This window comes from Egretta garzetta, unplaced genomic scaffold (assembly GCF_000687185.1).
Source record: "Egretta garzetta isolate BGI_Z169 unplaced genomic scaffold, ASM68718v1 scaffold417, whole genome shotgun sequence".
NCBI classification, from domain to species: Eukaryota; Metazoa; Chordata; class Aves; order Pelecaniformes; family Ardeidae; genus Egretta; species Egretta garzetta.
In genome coordinates this window covers 199,998-217,720 of record NW_009260227.1, presented here as the reverse complement: position 1 = coordinate 217,720, position 17,723 = coordinate 199,998, and the positions used below count along the sequence as shown (strand labels likewise).

Genomic DNA, 17,723 nt, shown 5'->3' with positions numbered 1-17,723 from the left:
TTAGTATTTCCCTGCCTTTCCAACAGGGTGAGTTTGGACCTTGCAGCCCCCCAGGAGCTGCAGATGCCCCAGCACAACACTGCTCGCTGAGCCCTGCGGGGTTGGGGGGATCAGGGCGAGGGGGCAAAGGCTCCCATGGGCAGCGCGGGGTCCCCAGCAGCTGCAGCTTAGTATTTCCCTGCCTTTCCAACAGGGTGAGTTTGGACCTTGCAGCCCCCCAGGAGCTGCAGATGCCCCAGCACAACACTGCTCGCTGAGCCCTGCGGGGTTGGGGGGATCAGGGCGAGGGGGCAAAGGCTCCCATGGGCAGCGCGGGGTCCCCAGCAGCTTCAGCCAATGCAGCAGAGATGCTGCCCTCCCCTTTCCCATCCTCATCAGCGCTCATCATCCCCCTCACCTGCTCCCTGTGCCCCTTCGGAATTCACCGCCCTTGTTTCCTCTCCTTCCTCTTCCTCAGCACTGGTCTACGTTGAAAACCCTTCCCCAGGGCAGCTGAGGAGGCTGACACGGATGCAATTTACCCTTGTAAAAAGCAGCAGTGTTTGGCCAGTCTAGCTAACTGGTACCAGTTCCTCAAGGGGAGAGACGTGGCTGTAGCAAAGGGACATTTCTTGCTGGTAGAAACGGTTCTGCGAGGATCATCCCTGTAAGTGTCGCTGCAACGATGGGTTTTGGTGTCGATGGGGACAGGGGCTTGGTGGGCGCGGGGTGAAGGCTGCAGGGTACCACCATTTCACTGTGGCTCTTCGTCTGCTAGTTTTCCGGCCCCCCCAGTTTCCTCCCCAGAGGCCAGCCAGGCGTGAGCCCATGAGGCACAGATTTCTCTGATTAGGCAACGCCAGGCAGCCTCTCCCCTTTTGCTTTCATCTGCCTCTTCCTCCCTGTCCGCGGAGGCAGCCCCGAGCATCCGGCCCCGAGCAAAGCGGCACCCACACCACGACGGGCACCGGCCACGGCACTGCCATGGATCCCAGCGTACGGGAACCCCTCGTGAGGAAGACAAGCTCCTCGTATCGGACCTTCCCCGAGAGCGCTGGCAAGAGGCTCGACAAGGCGTACCTGCAGTAAGGGCCAGGCGGGGGCCGTGGGGCTGGCTGCGGGGGGGGCTGTACCCCCAATCCCGAGAGCGCTGGGCTGGGGGGAGCTGGTGGAAGAACTGCTTCATGCTGCTGTCATTCCTGAGGTGCCTTGAGATGGGGTCTCATCCTGCCCAGGGTGTGCAGTGCTGGATGAGCCCGCCTGGGAGAGCCACGGGTCTGCATGCTTTTGGGCATCTGAGTCTCATGGGGGCATAAGGTGCTGCTGGAGGGCACGGGGTCCTTGAAAGGAACCCCCTCCCTGCTCCACTGGGACGAGCCAGCTGCTAGCTGGGTCCATGGTGCCGCCCGGCTGTAGCTTCTGCTTTTCTCAGTTTGTTGAACCCATTGAAAACCGCCCAGTGTAGAGGGAAGCATTGGTGGTGCCCGGGGGGACGGGCTCTCACCCCCTGCCTTATGGCAGGAGCGGCTGCTGCTCTGCTTGGAGAAACCCCACCAGCCTGGGGCTGTGCAGGGCCATTCCCCAGGAAAATCCCTCCATGGGTGTCACGAGAGCCTCGGCAAAGGCTGGAGGAAGCTGTAAGACAGAGTTAAAGTTCTGCTGAGTGCGATAAAGGCACCCAACGCGTCCTTCTCGCTCTGTCCCTCCCTCAGGAGCCTCCGCAACAAGTGGCTCTACCTGGCCGTGTTTGCCGCTGTCCTGGGGAACTTCAATTTTGGCTTTGCCCTGGTTTACCCCTCGCCCGTCATCCCTGCCCTGGAGGCTCACCCCACCCCTGCACTGAGGCTGGACCAGCACACAGCATCCTGGTTTGGGGTAAGGAGCGGGGTTGTCCCTGCTGGGGGTGGGGGGGGCAGAGCCAGTGGGTGTGCAGGGGGAGCCCGGACCCACTGAGCCCCCTCTCTGTGTCCCCCCACAGTCGGTGTTCACGCTGGGAGCGGCGGTGATGGCCGGTGCCCAGGGGACAGGGATGCTGCTGTTGGGCCGCGTGCTGACGGGCTACGCCGGCGGCGTGACGTCTGCATCCATCCCGGTAATGTGGTTTGCCAGGGATTTGCATGGCGGGAGACAGGGCGGTGCTGTAGCTGAGCCTGGGGCATCCCGCTGGTTTTTGGAGGCATCAGCAGAGCTCCAGGGCTGCGGCTGGGCGACCAGGGGTAGGGAGGATGCCCTGCGTTAGCAGCCCTGGCTCGGCCAGCCCCAGGTCCCACCACGCTGCTGGACTTTCTCACCCACAGAAAAGGGAAGGCAGGTCCTCGATGTCTGCCCTGTTCCTCCCAGCAGTTATTTCCTCTTGTATTTCCCGAACACCGACCTCACGTTGCATGCAGAGGGAAGGCAAGAATTGAGTAACCCTGGGGCGCAGCTTTCCAGTAATGGGAGTCTGAGCATGCCGCTGGAGCACTTCTCCCATGCCGGGGTGAGGGAGGGAGGCGGCAGTGCTTGCGAGGCTGCCAGGACCAGCTCCTGCCACTGGACCCATCAGGTTTCCACCCCGAGAGGGCAGTTTCCCAGCAGTTTGGGTTTCCCCTAGCTGCAGTGGATGACTGCGAGGTGGCAGAGGACTGGCGGTGGTGGCTGCATGTTGCAGCTCTGTTAAGCGTGTGTTGTCCTGCTCCAGGTCTACATCTCGGAGATCTCCCACCCCGGGGTCAGAGGCATGCTGGGTGCTTGTCCTCAGATCATGGCAGTGCTGGGCTCCCTCGTCCTGTACGCACTGGGCAAGTATCTTGGTGTTCGGAGGGCAGGAAACCCTCTGCGAGGCCTTAGGGGAAGGGGAGTTTATTTTTAAACAACTCTCTCAGCAAGTTGATGGATTCCTTCCCCTCGCAGTCAGCTCACAACCGCCACCACGGGTGTGCAAAAGGGGTCTGGACAGGATCACCCGTGCGTAACCCACACATGTGTGTGTGCTCAGAGGGATGAACCCATAACCCCTGCAGACCCACGGCCGTCACCGTGCCTGCAGACCTGGGTCCTGCCGAGGTTCCCTCAGGGCTGGAGGGCAGCACGCGATGAACTGCATGGGCATCTCCTGCCAGCGTGTGCCCTGGGTGCTGCAGGATCTTGCTGGATCCTCTAGGATTTGGGGGAGCTTGCTGGAATTTCCCCACACTGAACAACAGCTGAAAATGCCTCTTTGCTAGGAGAAAAACTTGGAAAACGTCCCTCTAGTCTTTGGGGAATTTTTTTTTTTTTTTTCCCCTCTGGATTTATTAAATCTCTGCGGTTGGGGTGCCCATGTGGGAACAAGGCCAGGAGTCCCCTCCTAACGGTGCTGCTCTGGCAGGGCTGGTCCTGGACTGGCGCTGGCTGGCTGTCGCAGGGGAGGTGCCCGTGCTCACGATGATCATCCTGCTCTGCTTCATGCCCAACTCGCCCCGGTTCCTGCTCTCCCAGGGGAAGGATGACGAGGCCCTGGGGTCGCTGTGCTGGCTGCGGGGCAAGGACACGGACTACGCCCGGGAGTATGAGCAGATCAAGGACAGTGTGAGGAAGCAGGTGAGGAGGCTCACCTCCAGCAGGGGGGATGTAATGTGAAAATGTGAAATCCAGCCTCCTTTGGGCAACTCCTAGGCCATCTTCTGGGTGCCACGGTGGAGCCCAGAGGTGGTAGCACCTCGGCTTTCTGCTTTGTCCCCTCCAGAGCCGGCGGATTTCCTGTGCTGAGATCAAGGACCCCTTCATTTACAAGCCCATCCTGATCGCGGTGGGGATGAGGTTCCTGCAGCAGCTCTCTGGTGTCACCTGTCTCCTCGTGTACCTGCAGTCAATATTCAAGAAAACATCCGTCATCCTGGTGAGCCCTGGTGTTTGGCCCGTGCTCAGACTGCTCCGTCTTCAGTGATGGCTGCCCAATGCTCCAAATCCCCTGCACCTCTGGGATCCCAACTCTGAAGCCTTTTTTAAAGCACCTGGGTGGCAGCAATTGCCAAGCACCTGCCTTGCAAAAGGCTGCATGAGGATGGGGAGCAGGATTGGCCCTGCTGCCTCCTCACTCTCCTCCTCTGAGCTTCAGGCTCTTCTTCCGTGGTCTCTTATTACAGAGGATGGCTTTGACAAAGGCATCAGCCAGAGTCCGGGTAACACGGGTAGGAACCTGCCCTTTCTCTGGCTCGCCCATCTCAGCTTCCCCTCTGCTTTTGCTGTTGCAGAAACCAGAGTACGACGCAGCTCTTGTTGGCTTGGTTCGTCTGTTCTCGGTGGCGGTCGCTGCTGTGTCAATGGATAAAGCTGGGCGGAAGATTCTTCTTTTTGTATCGGGTATGTCTCTCTCCTGCTGTTGTGCAAGGGAAGCTCTTAGTTAAGGATTTCCAGCAGCTCTGCAAACGTGCAGGAATGGAAACTTCAGCCTTACAGGACTCGGGCAGGGAGTGGGGGAGGTCTCTTTCCTTTGGTGGTAGCTCAGCTTCTGAGCAGAGGCATTTCCGGGAGCTCAGCCCTTGGCATGGAGGGCATTGCTCACCCATCGGTCCTACTATGCTGTTGTATCTCTCCACAGCTGGTGTCATGTTGGTCTCCAGCCTGACTATGGGGCTCTATGTCCACTTTGTGCCAGCTTCTCAGAATGGTACCATTGCCAACAAGACCCTGGTGAGCTCTGCCAGCCTTCCCGCTGAGCCGACCAACTACATCACCCTCATCCCCCTCCTGGCAGCCATGTTCTTCATTATGGGTAGGTACAGAGCGTGAGAGCCCAGGGCCCGCAGCACAGGGCTGGGTACCAGCCTGGGGGGACATTTCTCATCCGAGGCAGGGTGACACAGAGCAAGAAGATTTGGGCTTGGGGTTAGAAGGCAGGAAGATGTCCCTGGAAGACCAAGAAAGATGGCATCTGCAGTCACGCTGAGGACTGACAGAACATGAATGGGGGGCAATAACGATTGACACAGGAGCAGGGCAGGATTACACAGGGCTCTGCCGCACTCCCCAGCAGGCTTCGGTGCCTCAACAGCCTCACCTTACCCCTCCTCCCCTGCAGGTTATGCCATGGGCTGGGGCCCCATCACTTGGTTGCTGATGTCGGAGATCCTCCCTCTGAAAGCCCGCGGGGTAGCCTCAGGCCTCTGTGTCCTTGTGAGCTGGCTGACAGCCTTCACCCTGACCCAGTTCTTCCTCCGCGTCGTGGTGGGTACTGCCCCTGGAGGGCATCCAGCAGCCCCTCCTCAGACCACCTCTGCACCAGCTCATGTCTGCTTTCCATCCTGCTTTCCAGGAAGCCTTCGGCCTCGAGGTGCCCTTCCTATTCTTTGCTGTCATCTGCGCTGGGAACATCTTATTCACAGGCTGTTGCGTTCCAGAAACCAAAGGCAGATCCCTGGAACAGATAGAGGCCTTCTTCAGGACTGGCCGGAGGTCATTCATGAGGTAGGAGCTGTCATCTGCCAGCCGTGCCAGGCCACCAGTCCACATGCTCAAGGGCAACAAAGAAAATGGTTGTGCTGCTGGAGGTAGAGGCTGGAGCTCTCCGTGAAGGCAATGGGAGAGGAACGGGCGGCAATGACCCTCTTGCTTTGGATGTAGAAGTTGCTAACTGGAACTTTACCCTCTCTTCCTGTCATTCAACACTACCTGTTGCTCTCTGGACAACGTGTCAACCAGAGGTATGGGACCAGGTAACCAGCACCAGGCTGGAGATAAAGACAGCCTGGAAAATAGACCATGTGGCAGCTGTGGACAAGAGACCATGCATGTCCTTCGCTCAGCAGCCACCCAAGCAGCCCAAGAGCCCCAGGGTTTGGCTGGAACAGAGTTAACAGCTCTAGCTGTTTTGGCAAAAGTTCATCCTGTAGTTGCAAGAATAAAACCGTTTTGCCTCCAACTGCAAGATGTTGCCTTGATTTGCAGAGAAGGGAGCTGCAGGCGGGTGGGATGGGACAGGCAGACCGGGACTGTGACAAGGGGACCACAGCAGCCTGCAGCTTCCCACGAGTCTCATGGACTTTGAAAGAGGCAGAGTCAGATATTTTGTATAAAAAGCTGCCACATTTTATTGCTCTAAAAACACACATTACACTAGAAGCCTAATGCACAAGACCAAATACAGTTCACAAAGAGAATCCAGGACAAAACAAAGAACGGGAACAGACAAACATTCAGCTGTAGTGCAAGTGAGTTGCTGTAGGAAAGACACAGTAGGTACTGACGATTCTTTGCACTGGGGTGGGTCCTTCCCACCCCAGGGTTTTACTCATCCACAAAGAGGAAGGTGGATGCGCCTCCATCATGGTCGGGTGTGGAGCCTCCACCTCCATCACTTTGAGATTTCAACTGCATAGTTCGTAGCAAATTGCTCTTACCCCTTTCCTGTGTGTCCTGCAAGATTAAGGACTTTTTACATTTTTTTAGAGCCTAACCCTAGGTAAGACACAGCTGCAGGAGGTGGTTATGGCTGTGAGGAACAAATGGCCTTACTGAATAGCACATCCAACCTAACTCCTCTCAGAAAGGCAGAACAACAAGGGCTGAGCTGTAAGATGATTTGTCCAACCTCCTGAAATGCCCTTGGCACCCCAAGGGCTGACGGAGATGCTTGTGTCCTCCCATTCCTGGAACATTCAGCCTGCTGTGACAAGGAAGCATGGGGTAACAGCATATTTGACCCAGATCTCAAGATATGCTATTTAGATCCCCTGCAGCAGGAGATGAGAGAAATCACCTAAGAAATGATGTGCTTTATCAGAGGATTAATTTAAAGCAGCCTGGGACAGAGGAAGAGAGATGGGCCAAAATCAAAACCACAGAGAAAATTCAGTATTAGACCTAACCTTTGCAGCTGAGACCCATTTCCAGAAAGATGTTCAGCCCTGGCTGGAATATGACTGTTTCTAAGCATGGCCTGATTACAAGAGGTCTCAAGAGCCTCTGGTTTCCACTGACCTTCTGAAGATCAGGATCTCTGGCAGCCCTGTGCTAGAGCGTTCTCTTTCTCACATGGCTATGGACCAGGTCTTGATATCTTCACTTCAGTGAAATCCTTCCCTGAAGACAGTGGATGTTTTTTCCTGAGGAAAAAAATGACAGAGATGAATTGAGCTTCCCAGGGCTCAGTCTAAAGAGGAAATGCCCAAATATGAAATGAGGTTGGACTCTTCGGGTCCTGTGAGAACCTCATTGGAGAAGTATTTTCTGAGTGACCTCCTGCCTTCCGTATAGAAAGTCGGAGGGGTTTTGCTACAACATTTAGAGTCTGAGAAATCACAGGGGCTCTTTCCAGAGGTAGAATGGTCTTTTTATTCACTGCACACACAGAGAATCAATTGGTGTTACAAAACCAGCTCCTGCCCAAAAACCAGCGAGGTCCAGGTACGCAGCAGAATGTGAGCTTCTGCTCTTCTCTTCATGCCCAAGGGACAGCCCCAGGGGACACTGGAGCTCGTACGCACAAGTGCTGTTGGCTTTGTGACTGAACGGGTCATGGAAGAGTTGCACGCTGTATAAACGCACGCGGGGAAGACGTGCACAGCGTGCACGCCGAAGGGTGTAACAGCCCATTGCGAAGTGCACGTACGCTGCTGGTACCCAGGTGTCTTTCCACACTCGTCAACAACTCGCTGTAGCCACGGCGTCACCTGCTCTTGAGTTCTCATGTAACAGAACTTCTGTCCCATCGTCTCCCAAGAGGCCTTTCCGAGACCTGGCAAGCAGAACCTCTTCCACAGAGACCCTGTGGATTAGCCATCCAGCCTGGACACCAGTGGGTTGAGCCTGTAAAATTCCTAGAGCAGGGCTTTTAACTTCATTTATCCTTACACAGCTCCAAGCACCCTGATGGTGCCTCTAAACACAATTAATAACCACCATGCACTGTGACTGGGCATATTAACTACCGTGACGCTACTACTCTAAAGGTCCTGTCTATCTCCACAAAAACAGTCTCTCGCCCACATGGAGGTGAGACCATCCACTAATTGCCACTACAAATCTTAAAAGCCATAGGTGCTGTCACCAAGCCCCATCTGCAACGATGGCAGCATCCAGCTCGGTCTCAGCTGCACCACATCCAAGACTTCCCACTCCAGACACGCATCTGTAGGGCTCGGCACTCTTGGAACACAGATCTGAGACATCTCCTGTTGCGGCAGGCACAGACAAACTGAACAGAGCCAGTGTCTTTAAGCGCTGTGGCCAAAGGCTCCAGCTCAGCCCTTTCAGCAGAGTTCCCGAGGCCCATTTCCAACAAAGGCGTTGAGCTCAGAGCTGAGCTTTGCAACCTGCTGACGGTGGCAGAGCTGATGCAGATGGTTTGCTTGCCTTGTCCCCAGTGTCAGACCCCACTGCCACAAAGCACAGCATGACAGCACTGCTGGCGTCCGAGGGACTTCTGCCGTTGGTGGAGCAGAGCGGATGCACCCGTGCCGATGAGTCCTCCAGGTGACCCGGAGCAGCCCCTGCCTGCAAGAGCCCCAGGGACCGCTGCTGGTCTGTGACATGGGGACAACCAGCTGAAGGCAGCGAGGGTCCTACCAGTTCTGTGGTTCATTGCCGCAGCCGTAGATCACCCTGCAAGCGTTACTCCATCGCCTCTGCTTCGCCTCGTGCCCTCTGTCACTAAAGCTACCGTGGAACTACTCATCGAGCAAGGCAGTCACTACCAAAGCCATGCTCGTAGCTACCGTGCATCAGTCTGCAGCATTCCTCTACTAAACACTACGTAACTCCCCAACCCCCCCTGAAATCAAAGCAGATGTCCCGTTTGCTAGGCAGGACTCTGCACTTGAACCACCGGCGCAGGGACCCTGCTGGCTCCCAGGGCAGAGAGGCCATTGCCACTGAGGCATCCCGCAGGCTGCAGCGTATCCCCCCCGCAGCGCCCCATTACTGCAGGCAGCGCGACCCACGCGGGAGGCTGCGGTCCCTGCACGCACACCCATGAAGGCCAATGGCCCATGCATTGCATGCGGCAACGGGGATCGGCCCAGAGCTGGGGGGGCTCCGAAACGGCACAGCCTTTACTGAAACAAGCTGCCTCTGGGCTGGCGGTGCCTATTCTGCACCCCAGACAAGCTGGTGTCAGAGCAATCGCGGCTCAGAGGCCTGGGGGAAAGGGGCTTAGCACAAGCGGCTGCCCAGCATCCAGCTGCAAGGGTGTGTAAATAAACCCAAGCCGTGTTCCTGACTGGTGTAAATCCTCACACCTCCCTGAACTCCAAGGAAGAAACAACAGCTAACGCTAGCTGGCAGCTCAGCCCCCCAGCCCGCAGGGACCACGCTGCTCCCCCTGCAATGCAGACGCTGCATCCCTACCCAGCCAGCAGCGGCTCCGCCAGGGATGTTCTGGGGTCGCTCGGCTAACGTGAATACGCACCCTACCTAGAGGAAGGACGTGGTGTATGGACAGTTTCCAACACGACACTGCTCAGAAGCCGCAGGGTGGCTGGCAGACAGACAGACTCTTCTTCTGACAGGCAGCACTCAGCCTCCAGCAGCATTTCTCAGAGCACAGCACAACCACTCTGGTTGTACCCCCCCGACTCAAATGGGACCATGAAGTGTTGGTGGCAGCGAGCGCTCAGCTCCAGGGCAGGGCGGTGAGAACGGGGCTGCAGTCGCCGCTGCCACTGCTCTCCATCGCTGCCTTCCGCCTCGGCTGCTGAGCACAAACCAGCCTCCAGTCCAGCAGGTACAGCCCGGTTTTCCTCCCTTCTCTCTCCCAGAAGAGGGGGAAACCAAACTTTGTCAAGCCAGTGGCCCGGAAGACGACAAAGGGCTCAAAGGACCACCCACTTTCCAAAGTCTGAGAAATGCTCTGAAGGCTGAAATAGGATTTTTACAGCCTCCCAGTTACAGCAGCCAGGGCTCTCCCTGGGTTCAGAGGTGCCCCCAGTGAAATGAGGCAGTCCTTTGAAGGAGAGGGAACAGAGAACTCCTTTCTCCTATGTCCAGAGAAAATGAGTCCCATCAAAATACTTAAATAACTAGAAATAAATTATTCCCCTTTTTCTTAATCAAAATAAAAAGCCATTGTGTAAAATAAAATAAGTTAAACCTCCTCAGAAGAAACCACGGTAAGAAGAGGGGAATCTGGACTTAGTGAGCAATTTTGTTCTGCATGGTATAAAGCAAAGAGAAAATACGCTGTGAGAACCACTGATGGAGCCTGGAATAAAGCAGCAAGACAGCCCAGCTATCCACGCTGGAATGGTGCGGGCTCCTCTAGGCTTGCAAAGGAAGGATATGCCACCTTCCCATACAAAACCAGCTCAGGACTGATGCAGAAAGAACGTGACCCCAAAGGCTGTACCTGACAGAAGCAAAAAGTAGGGGCCCCTTGCATGGAGGGATGGGTCATGGAAGCAGGAGCAGATGCAGGGAGTGAGATAACAGCAGAGTCCCGGGCTCACGAGATAAGGATGCTCTTGCACATCAGTAACCCTTACACCAGCAAAGAAATCCCGCGTGGCTCCAGCAATAGTACACTTTCTCAGCTCAGGTAACGCAAACCTCACATCCCTTCTTTTCCAGCAAAAGAATGAAGCTTAAGAAAAGTACCCTTATTAAGACCAAGTCATTAATTCTTAGAATTCAAGTAAACTGCAATACCTGCCTGCAGCTGTACCCAGAGGAAGGGGGGGGGGGTGTGTACTTTGTAGGTATCAAGATCTGCCCCAGCACCTCAGCTCCTCTGCAGAGATGGTTTTTGTCTTTATAGAGGTTTTTTTGCTGGAAGTCCTTTCCCGTGGAGCGGTGCCTCCAATGCCTGGCCTGACTGGACCCCTATTAAAACATCCTCAATGGAAAAAGACCAAGCTTAAGCATCACCATGTATTGCTAAACCCTGGATTAGTGTATTACACCTGGGAAGGGCCACACCAGAGAGCGTTACTAAAAATGTGTAACGTGCAACAGCAGGTTACCCTCAGGCGTGAGCCCAGCAGATCCCTGACCCCATGGGACCAGCATGGGCAAGGAGCTGGCACATCAGCTCTGTCCCATCCAGAGAGCAGCTCCCAAATGAGCACTGCATCCTCAGCTCGTTAGCAGGCATCACTCCAAAGAAAGGCTGCCTATTGGGCTTGGAAAGCAGCACTCAAAGAGCCAGCAGCTCTGCAGCAAAAAAAAAAAAAAAAAAAATTAAAAACCAGGATGACTGCAAGATATTTGGTTGAGGAGGAGAGAGGGGCCAATGTGCTGAGGTCTGGCTGCTGGTGTGAGAAGAGGGCACAGCCTGCCCCAGCCCCTGAGATTTCCAGTTGCTGCAGTCAGTGTCCAGGGAAATCGTGGCAGAACAGGGAGGGGAGCGGGAAGAGGGAAGGGCAGAGTGGATTTCTGTATCTATCTTCACCATCTCAGTGTCCAGGAGAGGTTACCCCGAGCTCGCGTGCTTCAGAGAGCCTGGCCCTCTAGGGCCCCCGTGAGCTTCTCTTCATCCATTTGCTTCTGCTGCTGGTGGATCCGGGCATAGGAAATGGCATCTCCCCTGTGGAGAGAAAGGGCAGCGTGGGGACAGGAGCTCCATGGTGGGTGAATGCCTGGCACAGAGGTGTCCCACCTGGGGCCAGAGCCTCTCCATACCGAGGGATGCCTGGAGCGAAATGAGACTTTCTGGCCCTCGCCACCCCCAGAGCTGGGCCCACCCATCTGAACGCTGCAGAAGGAGGGCTGGGACCCACGGGGTAACCTACACTGAGCTCCCAAGGGAAAGCTCAGAGCTTCCAAAACCCTAGGACCTTCCTTCCCAGGGCTTCGAGATGATGGCAGGGAAATGTTCTCCGGCAGCGTTTACACCCAAAAGCATGGTTAATACAAAAGGAAAGCCTTAGGGAGGTGGAGGGGGGTGAGGGCTGGAGGTCCACCTTCCCTTTCCCACCCCTCCCCAGGCAGACAGATCTCTCTTACTTTTTGCCGAGCGCCGACAGGCCATAAAGCACCCCGGTGGCAAAGGCAATGGCATTTCCAAAGAGCGTGGTCAGCGTCAGGCTGAGCATGACGGGGAACACAGCCATCCTGGAAGAGAAGGGCAGCAGCCCTCAAAGCCGGGCTCCGCTCCCCAGGGGATGCAGGGATGCTCGTCCTTCATGGCGTGCCCCCATGCATCCCGACACGGTTCCTGGGATGGCTTCACCACCACAACACACCCCAGGAGCATCCTCACCCGCAGTAGAAAGCAGCTTTCTGCCAGGACCGCAGCTTGTCCGCCCTCGCAGAGATGGCATTCGCAAACTCGATAAACTGGCAGCAGAAGGGGGCTTCGCACAGGAACAGGATGAAGGCGTTGAGCCTCCAGATAGAGCAAACCAGAGTTAATCCCACCCACATGGCCCAGAGCGAGGGTCGGCAGTGTCCCCCAGCCCCCCGGAGACCAACTGCTCCCATGCCCAAATGCAGGCAGAAGGGAACGGTGGGGCTGGACCTCACTGCGCTCCCTCCCTCTTTCTTGATGATTCCCAAACCCTGGTGGCCCCACACTTATTTTGAATAAGCGTATCTCAGTATTTACCTAAAAGGGGTAAAGAAAGGGTATAAATAGAATAAACCCAGCGTCTCAACCCACCCAATGGAGCAAGATCTGGCAATTCACAGAACCTGACAGACATTTCACTCACTTTGGCTTCCCAAGCAGGGCAGCTCTGCCCCTTGCCCAATGGCTCTTAATTAACTGAACCTCCCTCCCGGCAGAAAAGAGGAAAGAAGCTCTGCTCACATCATCCACACGCCAGCCGCGATGTTCAGGGGGTTGATGGTGACACAGTTCCAGAGACCAGCGAAGGCACAGGCTGGAAAGCAAAGAGGCTTTCAGTGACCCTGAAGAACAACCCAGTGCTCCCAACAGGGGCAGCGGGGCCAGAGCCTGGCAGGCGGGGCTGGCTTCTCCTCCCAGCTCTGCCCTGCAACGGGACCTCGCAGCCACGCCAGCATGGTTTTACTCTCCTGTATTTTGGGCTGTTTTGCAGAACAGGGGTGGCCCCGAAGAGCCCTTGCCTTGGCCAGCACCTGCAGGCACTGCAGAGCAGCCTGTACGGACCAGCAGAGGAGGGTGGGTGTAGAGGTCTGATGGTCCAAACAGGAGCCCGGGGTGCAAGGAAGAGGGTTCGCTCCCAGCTCCTCTGGTCGGGTACCCATTTGCTCCAAATGCTTGGTATCTCAGCATGACACTGGCATAAATACTTCACTTGCGTAGAACAGAGCATTTGCTCTTACATGGAGTCATGTCTGTGGCACCCTGGGTTTTATTTGCTAAGGAATTACGGCTTTGTTCTGGGATGAACAAAGAGGTCCCAGCAGGCACCCGTCACTGAGCAGCACAGGGCATGTTCAGCAAAAACATGACTTGCAGCACCAAGGCACATGGGCAAAAAATAAATAAAGCAGAGGTGAACCCAGTCTAAGCCACACAGTGCTGGTTCTGCACTAGAGACGGGCAGAAAAGAGCCAAGTTTGGGTCTCCGCTAATATAAATGGAAGTGATGCCAGATAAAGCAGAGCCCAAAATAGCCCCAGCACTCCTGATTCTGTAATGCAAGGAGAGGAACCAGGCAGCAGCACCCAAGCCAAGGCTGCATGCGCCTGCTTCCTGCCTCATTAAACTTGCAGAACCTTCCCGGCACTTGATATGTCCCTTTTCCTCCACCGATACCAACCGGCTGCTGCTGCTCACCTGGGAACCCGAGCCCAGGCAGGGAGGGCAGCGAGACACAGACCGAGTCTGCAGTAAACACCACCACCCTGCAAAACACCAGCAAAAATTATACAGCCCTTAAAGCGTGCCTTGGGTGTGATTAGCGGCACGATGAAGGGCAGCAGAGCCCATCTCTGACAACAAGACCAGCCTGGGCTCGGGTATTTCAGATGTCTGCTCGGGTTTTGTGAAGGGGATCCCTGAGCATAGCTTCTGCGAGCAAGTCCTGACCTTCAAAAGCCTGGCACACGTTTGCAAGGTTTCTTTTAAGCAGTCACTGCTGAATCCTCAAAGTTCCCGTAAAAATAGTTATCCTTATTTACTGGACTGGGAAACAGAACTGCAGGCCTACGACAGGACCGGCCTAAGGTCATCCTACAAGCAAGTGGGCTCCTGGTTTTTGGAAACAACCAAAAAAGATTTTTTTTTTAAAGGCTTCCTAGGACTATTCCACAGGACCCAAAATCTTTTGGAGAATCCTGCAAGAACAAGATCAGCCAGCCGAGGAGGAATGCCAGAGGACGTTAATATCCATGCTCCAAGGGCGCCTCTCATCCCACCATCGCAAAGGGACCAGTGTCAGCATCCCCACACTGCGGGGGAAACTGAGGCACTGGGGTGGGATGATCTGCTCACGGTTACATGTGCAAACAGCCGGAGAGCTGGAAAAGCAACGGCAAGCAGGATTGCTGGGAGCAGCAGGCAGCTCGGAGAGCAGGGCACAACACGGAGGTTTCCAGTTCTTCCCTGTGACCAACCAACCCTTGGATGCTGGTGGAAGAGGTGCTCAGAGGACGCGCCACCAGCTTGCGGCAGTTGCCCTCCCCCAGGGAAGTGCACTTTGAAAATACTGCTAAATGACTTTCTGGCACTTTATAATGAGCAGGACAGCAAAACCCAGCTGCATCTCAACCATCCCCAAAACGCAGCCAGGGCTGGGGCAGAACCCTGCCTTGCCGAACAGCGTGGCAGAGCGTAGAGGTCCAAGCGGCTCACAGCTACAGAATTGGTCTCCACCAGAACAAACAGAGGGAGGCAGAATGTTCTGTTCCCAGCAGGTTTTGGGCCTTAGTCTTTTCTTAATCTAGCCATCCAGGGGTTGTTTTGTCAGGGTTCTGGTTTGGTTTTGTCCTCAAACATCCCAAACCAACCCTTGAGCCCTACGTGTCCCTGCAGGAGTCTCAGCCAAGCAGCCACCCCAGTTGCCAATGGACTCCCGACCCAGGAAGCCCAAGCTGAGCAAGCTCCCGGCCTCCCGCCGGCCTCCCCCGCAGGGCAGCGCATCCCACAGCAGCCTGGTCCACCAGTGCCCCATCGGGACAGGATCGGCTCCTGCCACAGTAGCCAAAAGGTGACAGAGCTGCCAACCCCGAGACTTCTTTTTGCAAACCAGAGGCCTCGCAGTAGGTTTAAAATGCAGATAATGCTCAATGGCACGTAGGCTATGGAAGACAGACAGTTCTGCCATTTGTTAAACTGCTGTCCCATCCTGAATCCCTGAGGAAGCACAAATAACTGGGAGCTAAAACGAGGGGGAAGAACACCACCCCTTACAAAGGCTCTATTCATTTCAAGCAGCTGGTCACTGTCCTCAGCACAAGCCTATTTTTGCTCCTGGAGCATTTTACAAAAGCCACAGACTCTCCTTGTCCTTTTACAAACAGGAACACAAGGGAGAGAAGGGACCCGGCCAAGGTCACCAAGCCAGCCTGTGCAAGAGCCAGAAACACATCCCAAACCGCATTATTCTTGCTCCTGCTCTGGCCCCTGGACCTTTCCGGCTTAAGCAAGTTGTGACTGCAGGTGTTTGCATGCGGTGGACATTGTCCACCACTCTCACCTCCGCTAACAAAGTTTCGCTTCCTTTCTACAGGGAATTTTTCCTTCTGTAAGAAATAATCCAGCCCCGTAGCAGGACCACAATCCCATTGCTCAAAATCCTTATAAATGATTTCTGCTCTTTCATAGCAAGCTCTGAAAATAGCAGCCCTGCCGTGTTATTAGCCACCCCTTTTCCAAACCGTCCACTTGCAACAAGGTGATGCTGAACAAGGAGCGTTGGAGGGTTGCCCCTTTCCATTTCCCTGCTGGTAAGAGGAGGCTGTGCTTCACGCTGCCTCGTTCTCTGCCTGAGGAACTTCATGAAGGGAGGCTCTCAGGGCAACAGAGCAAGCTGGCTGACTCCCCAAATCATCGCCAAATGTTAAGAGCCTGGCTCTTCTTCCAATAGCTTCTCCCGGACTCACCCAACTACGTAAAACTCTCAGCTTTCCCTTAAAAACAAGTCATGAGTTCTCAGAGCTGTGAACAAAAGGTTGGGAAAATAACCCAAGCATAATTCAGCTGCTTTGAAACATGAAGGCAGAGGAAAAAAATACATCTTCAAAGGCTGCTTTTAAGCAGCTCGTGAGCTGCTCCAGCATGAGGTGGGCAACACCGCCGATGCGACCCAACAGCCACCCCTCTCCAGCTCTTTGCCCGCGTCCCCCTGAGCTGTGCATGGGCCAAAGCCACATAAAAAGCACCAAGGCTCTGACTCCAGCCCCAGCCCGTGGGAAAGACGCCGCTACGCTGAAGCCCCACCTGGGACCTGCTCTGAAGACACATCCCAGCTGGTCTCTTGGCCGTCTGCCGGCACCAGAAGCGCGGGGGCCCCAGGCAGAGCATGGCGAGGCCGGAACGTTTTGCCCCATAAGAGCAGTCCTACCAAATCTTTTCACACCTCCAGAATTTCAGCACCTAAGACGTAAATCAGTGAGAGCAGCATATGCTTTACCAGCCTAGTCAAAACGAGCTTGCCCAGCGATACCACACTCTTCAGGGTCGGATGCAAAAACACCGTGGGCTTGTGCAGTCAAGTCCTGAGGCAAGAGGCAGGCATGGGAAGGGGACAGAGAGAAAGGGGGATCAGACGAAACGCTACAGCCAAGGGAATAAATCAGGGCTGACTGCACTGGCTGAGAAACGCTCCTGTTTTACTCGAAGTCATGGACCTGAAGCAGAAGAAATTCTCCATCCTGTGCTCTGCAGGAGATCAGACTAAGCGGTCATAACAGTCCCTCCTGCTTTTAAGAGCTATTAATCTCTCCACAGAATGTAGCAAAACAGCACTATAGGACAGGCTGATTCCTGGCAAAGTTGCAAAGTCTCGTTCCCTGGGAAAATTTTTTTCAGCAGCAGGTAATTCAGGGCGCAGCCAACTCACTTTGCTGTACGCCGGCTCCCTTCTTCTCTGCGTCCAAGACTAAACCCCTTAAAAACACACAACACAAACCAAGTCCATTATTCGCCTTCAAAAAAGCGCACAGGCAGGGCCCCTGCGATCCACAACAGGACTGACGGGAAACATGCTCCAACATTCAGAACAGGGAAAGAAAATAAGTTGCAGGAACATACAAACACCCAATAGGATGAACCAAATCCCATGGCCCCTGGTCAAGCCCTGAACCTGACCCTGCTGAGCACCCTGAGCCTGGTTTATCTGCCCACAGCTTTCCCGCAGGACCGGGGGCTCGGCCGCTGCTCCCACCGCTGCCAGCAACGGCTTTCTCCATGAAGAAACCGGAGGATTTGCAGATCCCCCCATGATGTCCCTTTTCCCAGGTGCCAAAGTTCAGCAAGTTTGGTGAGCGCAAAGCACATCCTCCGTGTGCCAGCTAAAACCACCCCATGTCAGGCACGTCCATGACTCTTCCTTCGGCCCGAAACGCAGCGAACTAATGCCTGGAGCAGACACAAACCCGGGACCCCAGATGATTCCTTCATGGTGCACCCCCCCTGCACGAACGTGACCCTAACAAGAGGCAGGCAGGACCCCTGACCCGCGCTTTCGCATGCACAAGCGGCATTCCGAGGGGGACCCTTTGGCTGCGAGGGAAGGGGATACTTACACACGCCCCCGATGACCCCGGCAATCCTGCAGAGCCACCTGTACCACCAGGTCATGCCATCATCGGCGGAGAGAGCTGCTGGGTCAGGGGCTGCTGCTTGGAACTGCTCATCCTGAGAGCTCATCGCACCCCTGCTCCCGGGGGGGTCAGGGGCAGCACCCCGCTCCCCGTCTGAG

The 17,723-nt window shown here is 55.3% G+C and overlaps 2 protein-coding genes across 3 annotated transcripts; one reads left to right on the top strand and one right to left on the bottom strand.

The window, feature by feature from the left end:
• The first annotated feature begins 906 nt into the window (after positions 1-906).
• On the top strand, positions 907-5,751 carry SLC2A6 (solute carrier family 2 member 6). Of its 2 annotated transcripts, XM_009642254.2 has the most exons (10): positions 907-1,064; positions 1,692-1,854; positions 1,958-2,071; positions 2,660-2,759; positions 3,329-3,540; positions 3,686-3,838; positions 4,194-4,302; positions 4,541-4,714; positions 5,021-5,166; positions 5,255-5,751. In XM_009642254.2, exons 1-10 carry the CDS (start codon positions 964-966, stop codon positions 5,408-5,410), a joined length of 1,428 nt encoding a protein of 475 aa, XP_009640549.1. In that variant the 5' UTR covers positions 907-963; the 3' UTR covers positions 5,411-5,751. The 2 variants fall into 2 exon arrangements, with proteins under 2 accessions (XP_009640549.1, XP_035753530.1); XM_035897637.1 differs by lacking the exon at positions 1,958-2,071.
• A 5,613-nt stretch (positions 5,752-11,364) lies between these two features.
• On the bottom strand, positions 11,365-17,671 carry CACFD1 (calcium channel flower domain containing 1). Its single transcript, XM_009642253.2, has 5 exons — positions 17,548-17,671; positions 12,683-12,755; positions 12,134-12,259; positions 11,878-11,985; positions 11,365-11,458 (listed from the first exon to the last, which is right to left on the bottom strand). The coding sequence occupies exons 1-5, from the start codon at positions 17,669-17,671 to the stop codon at positions 11,365-11,367; spliced, it is 525 nt and encodes a 174-aa protein (XP_009640548.1).
• Positions 17,672-17,723: the final 52 nt, after the last annotated feature.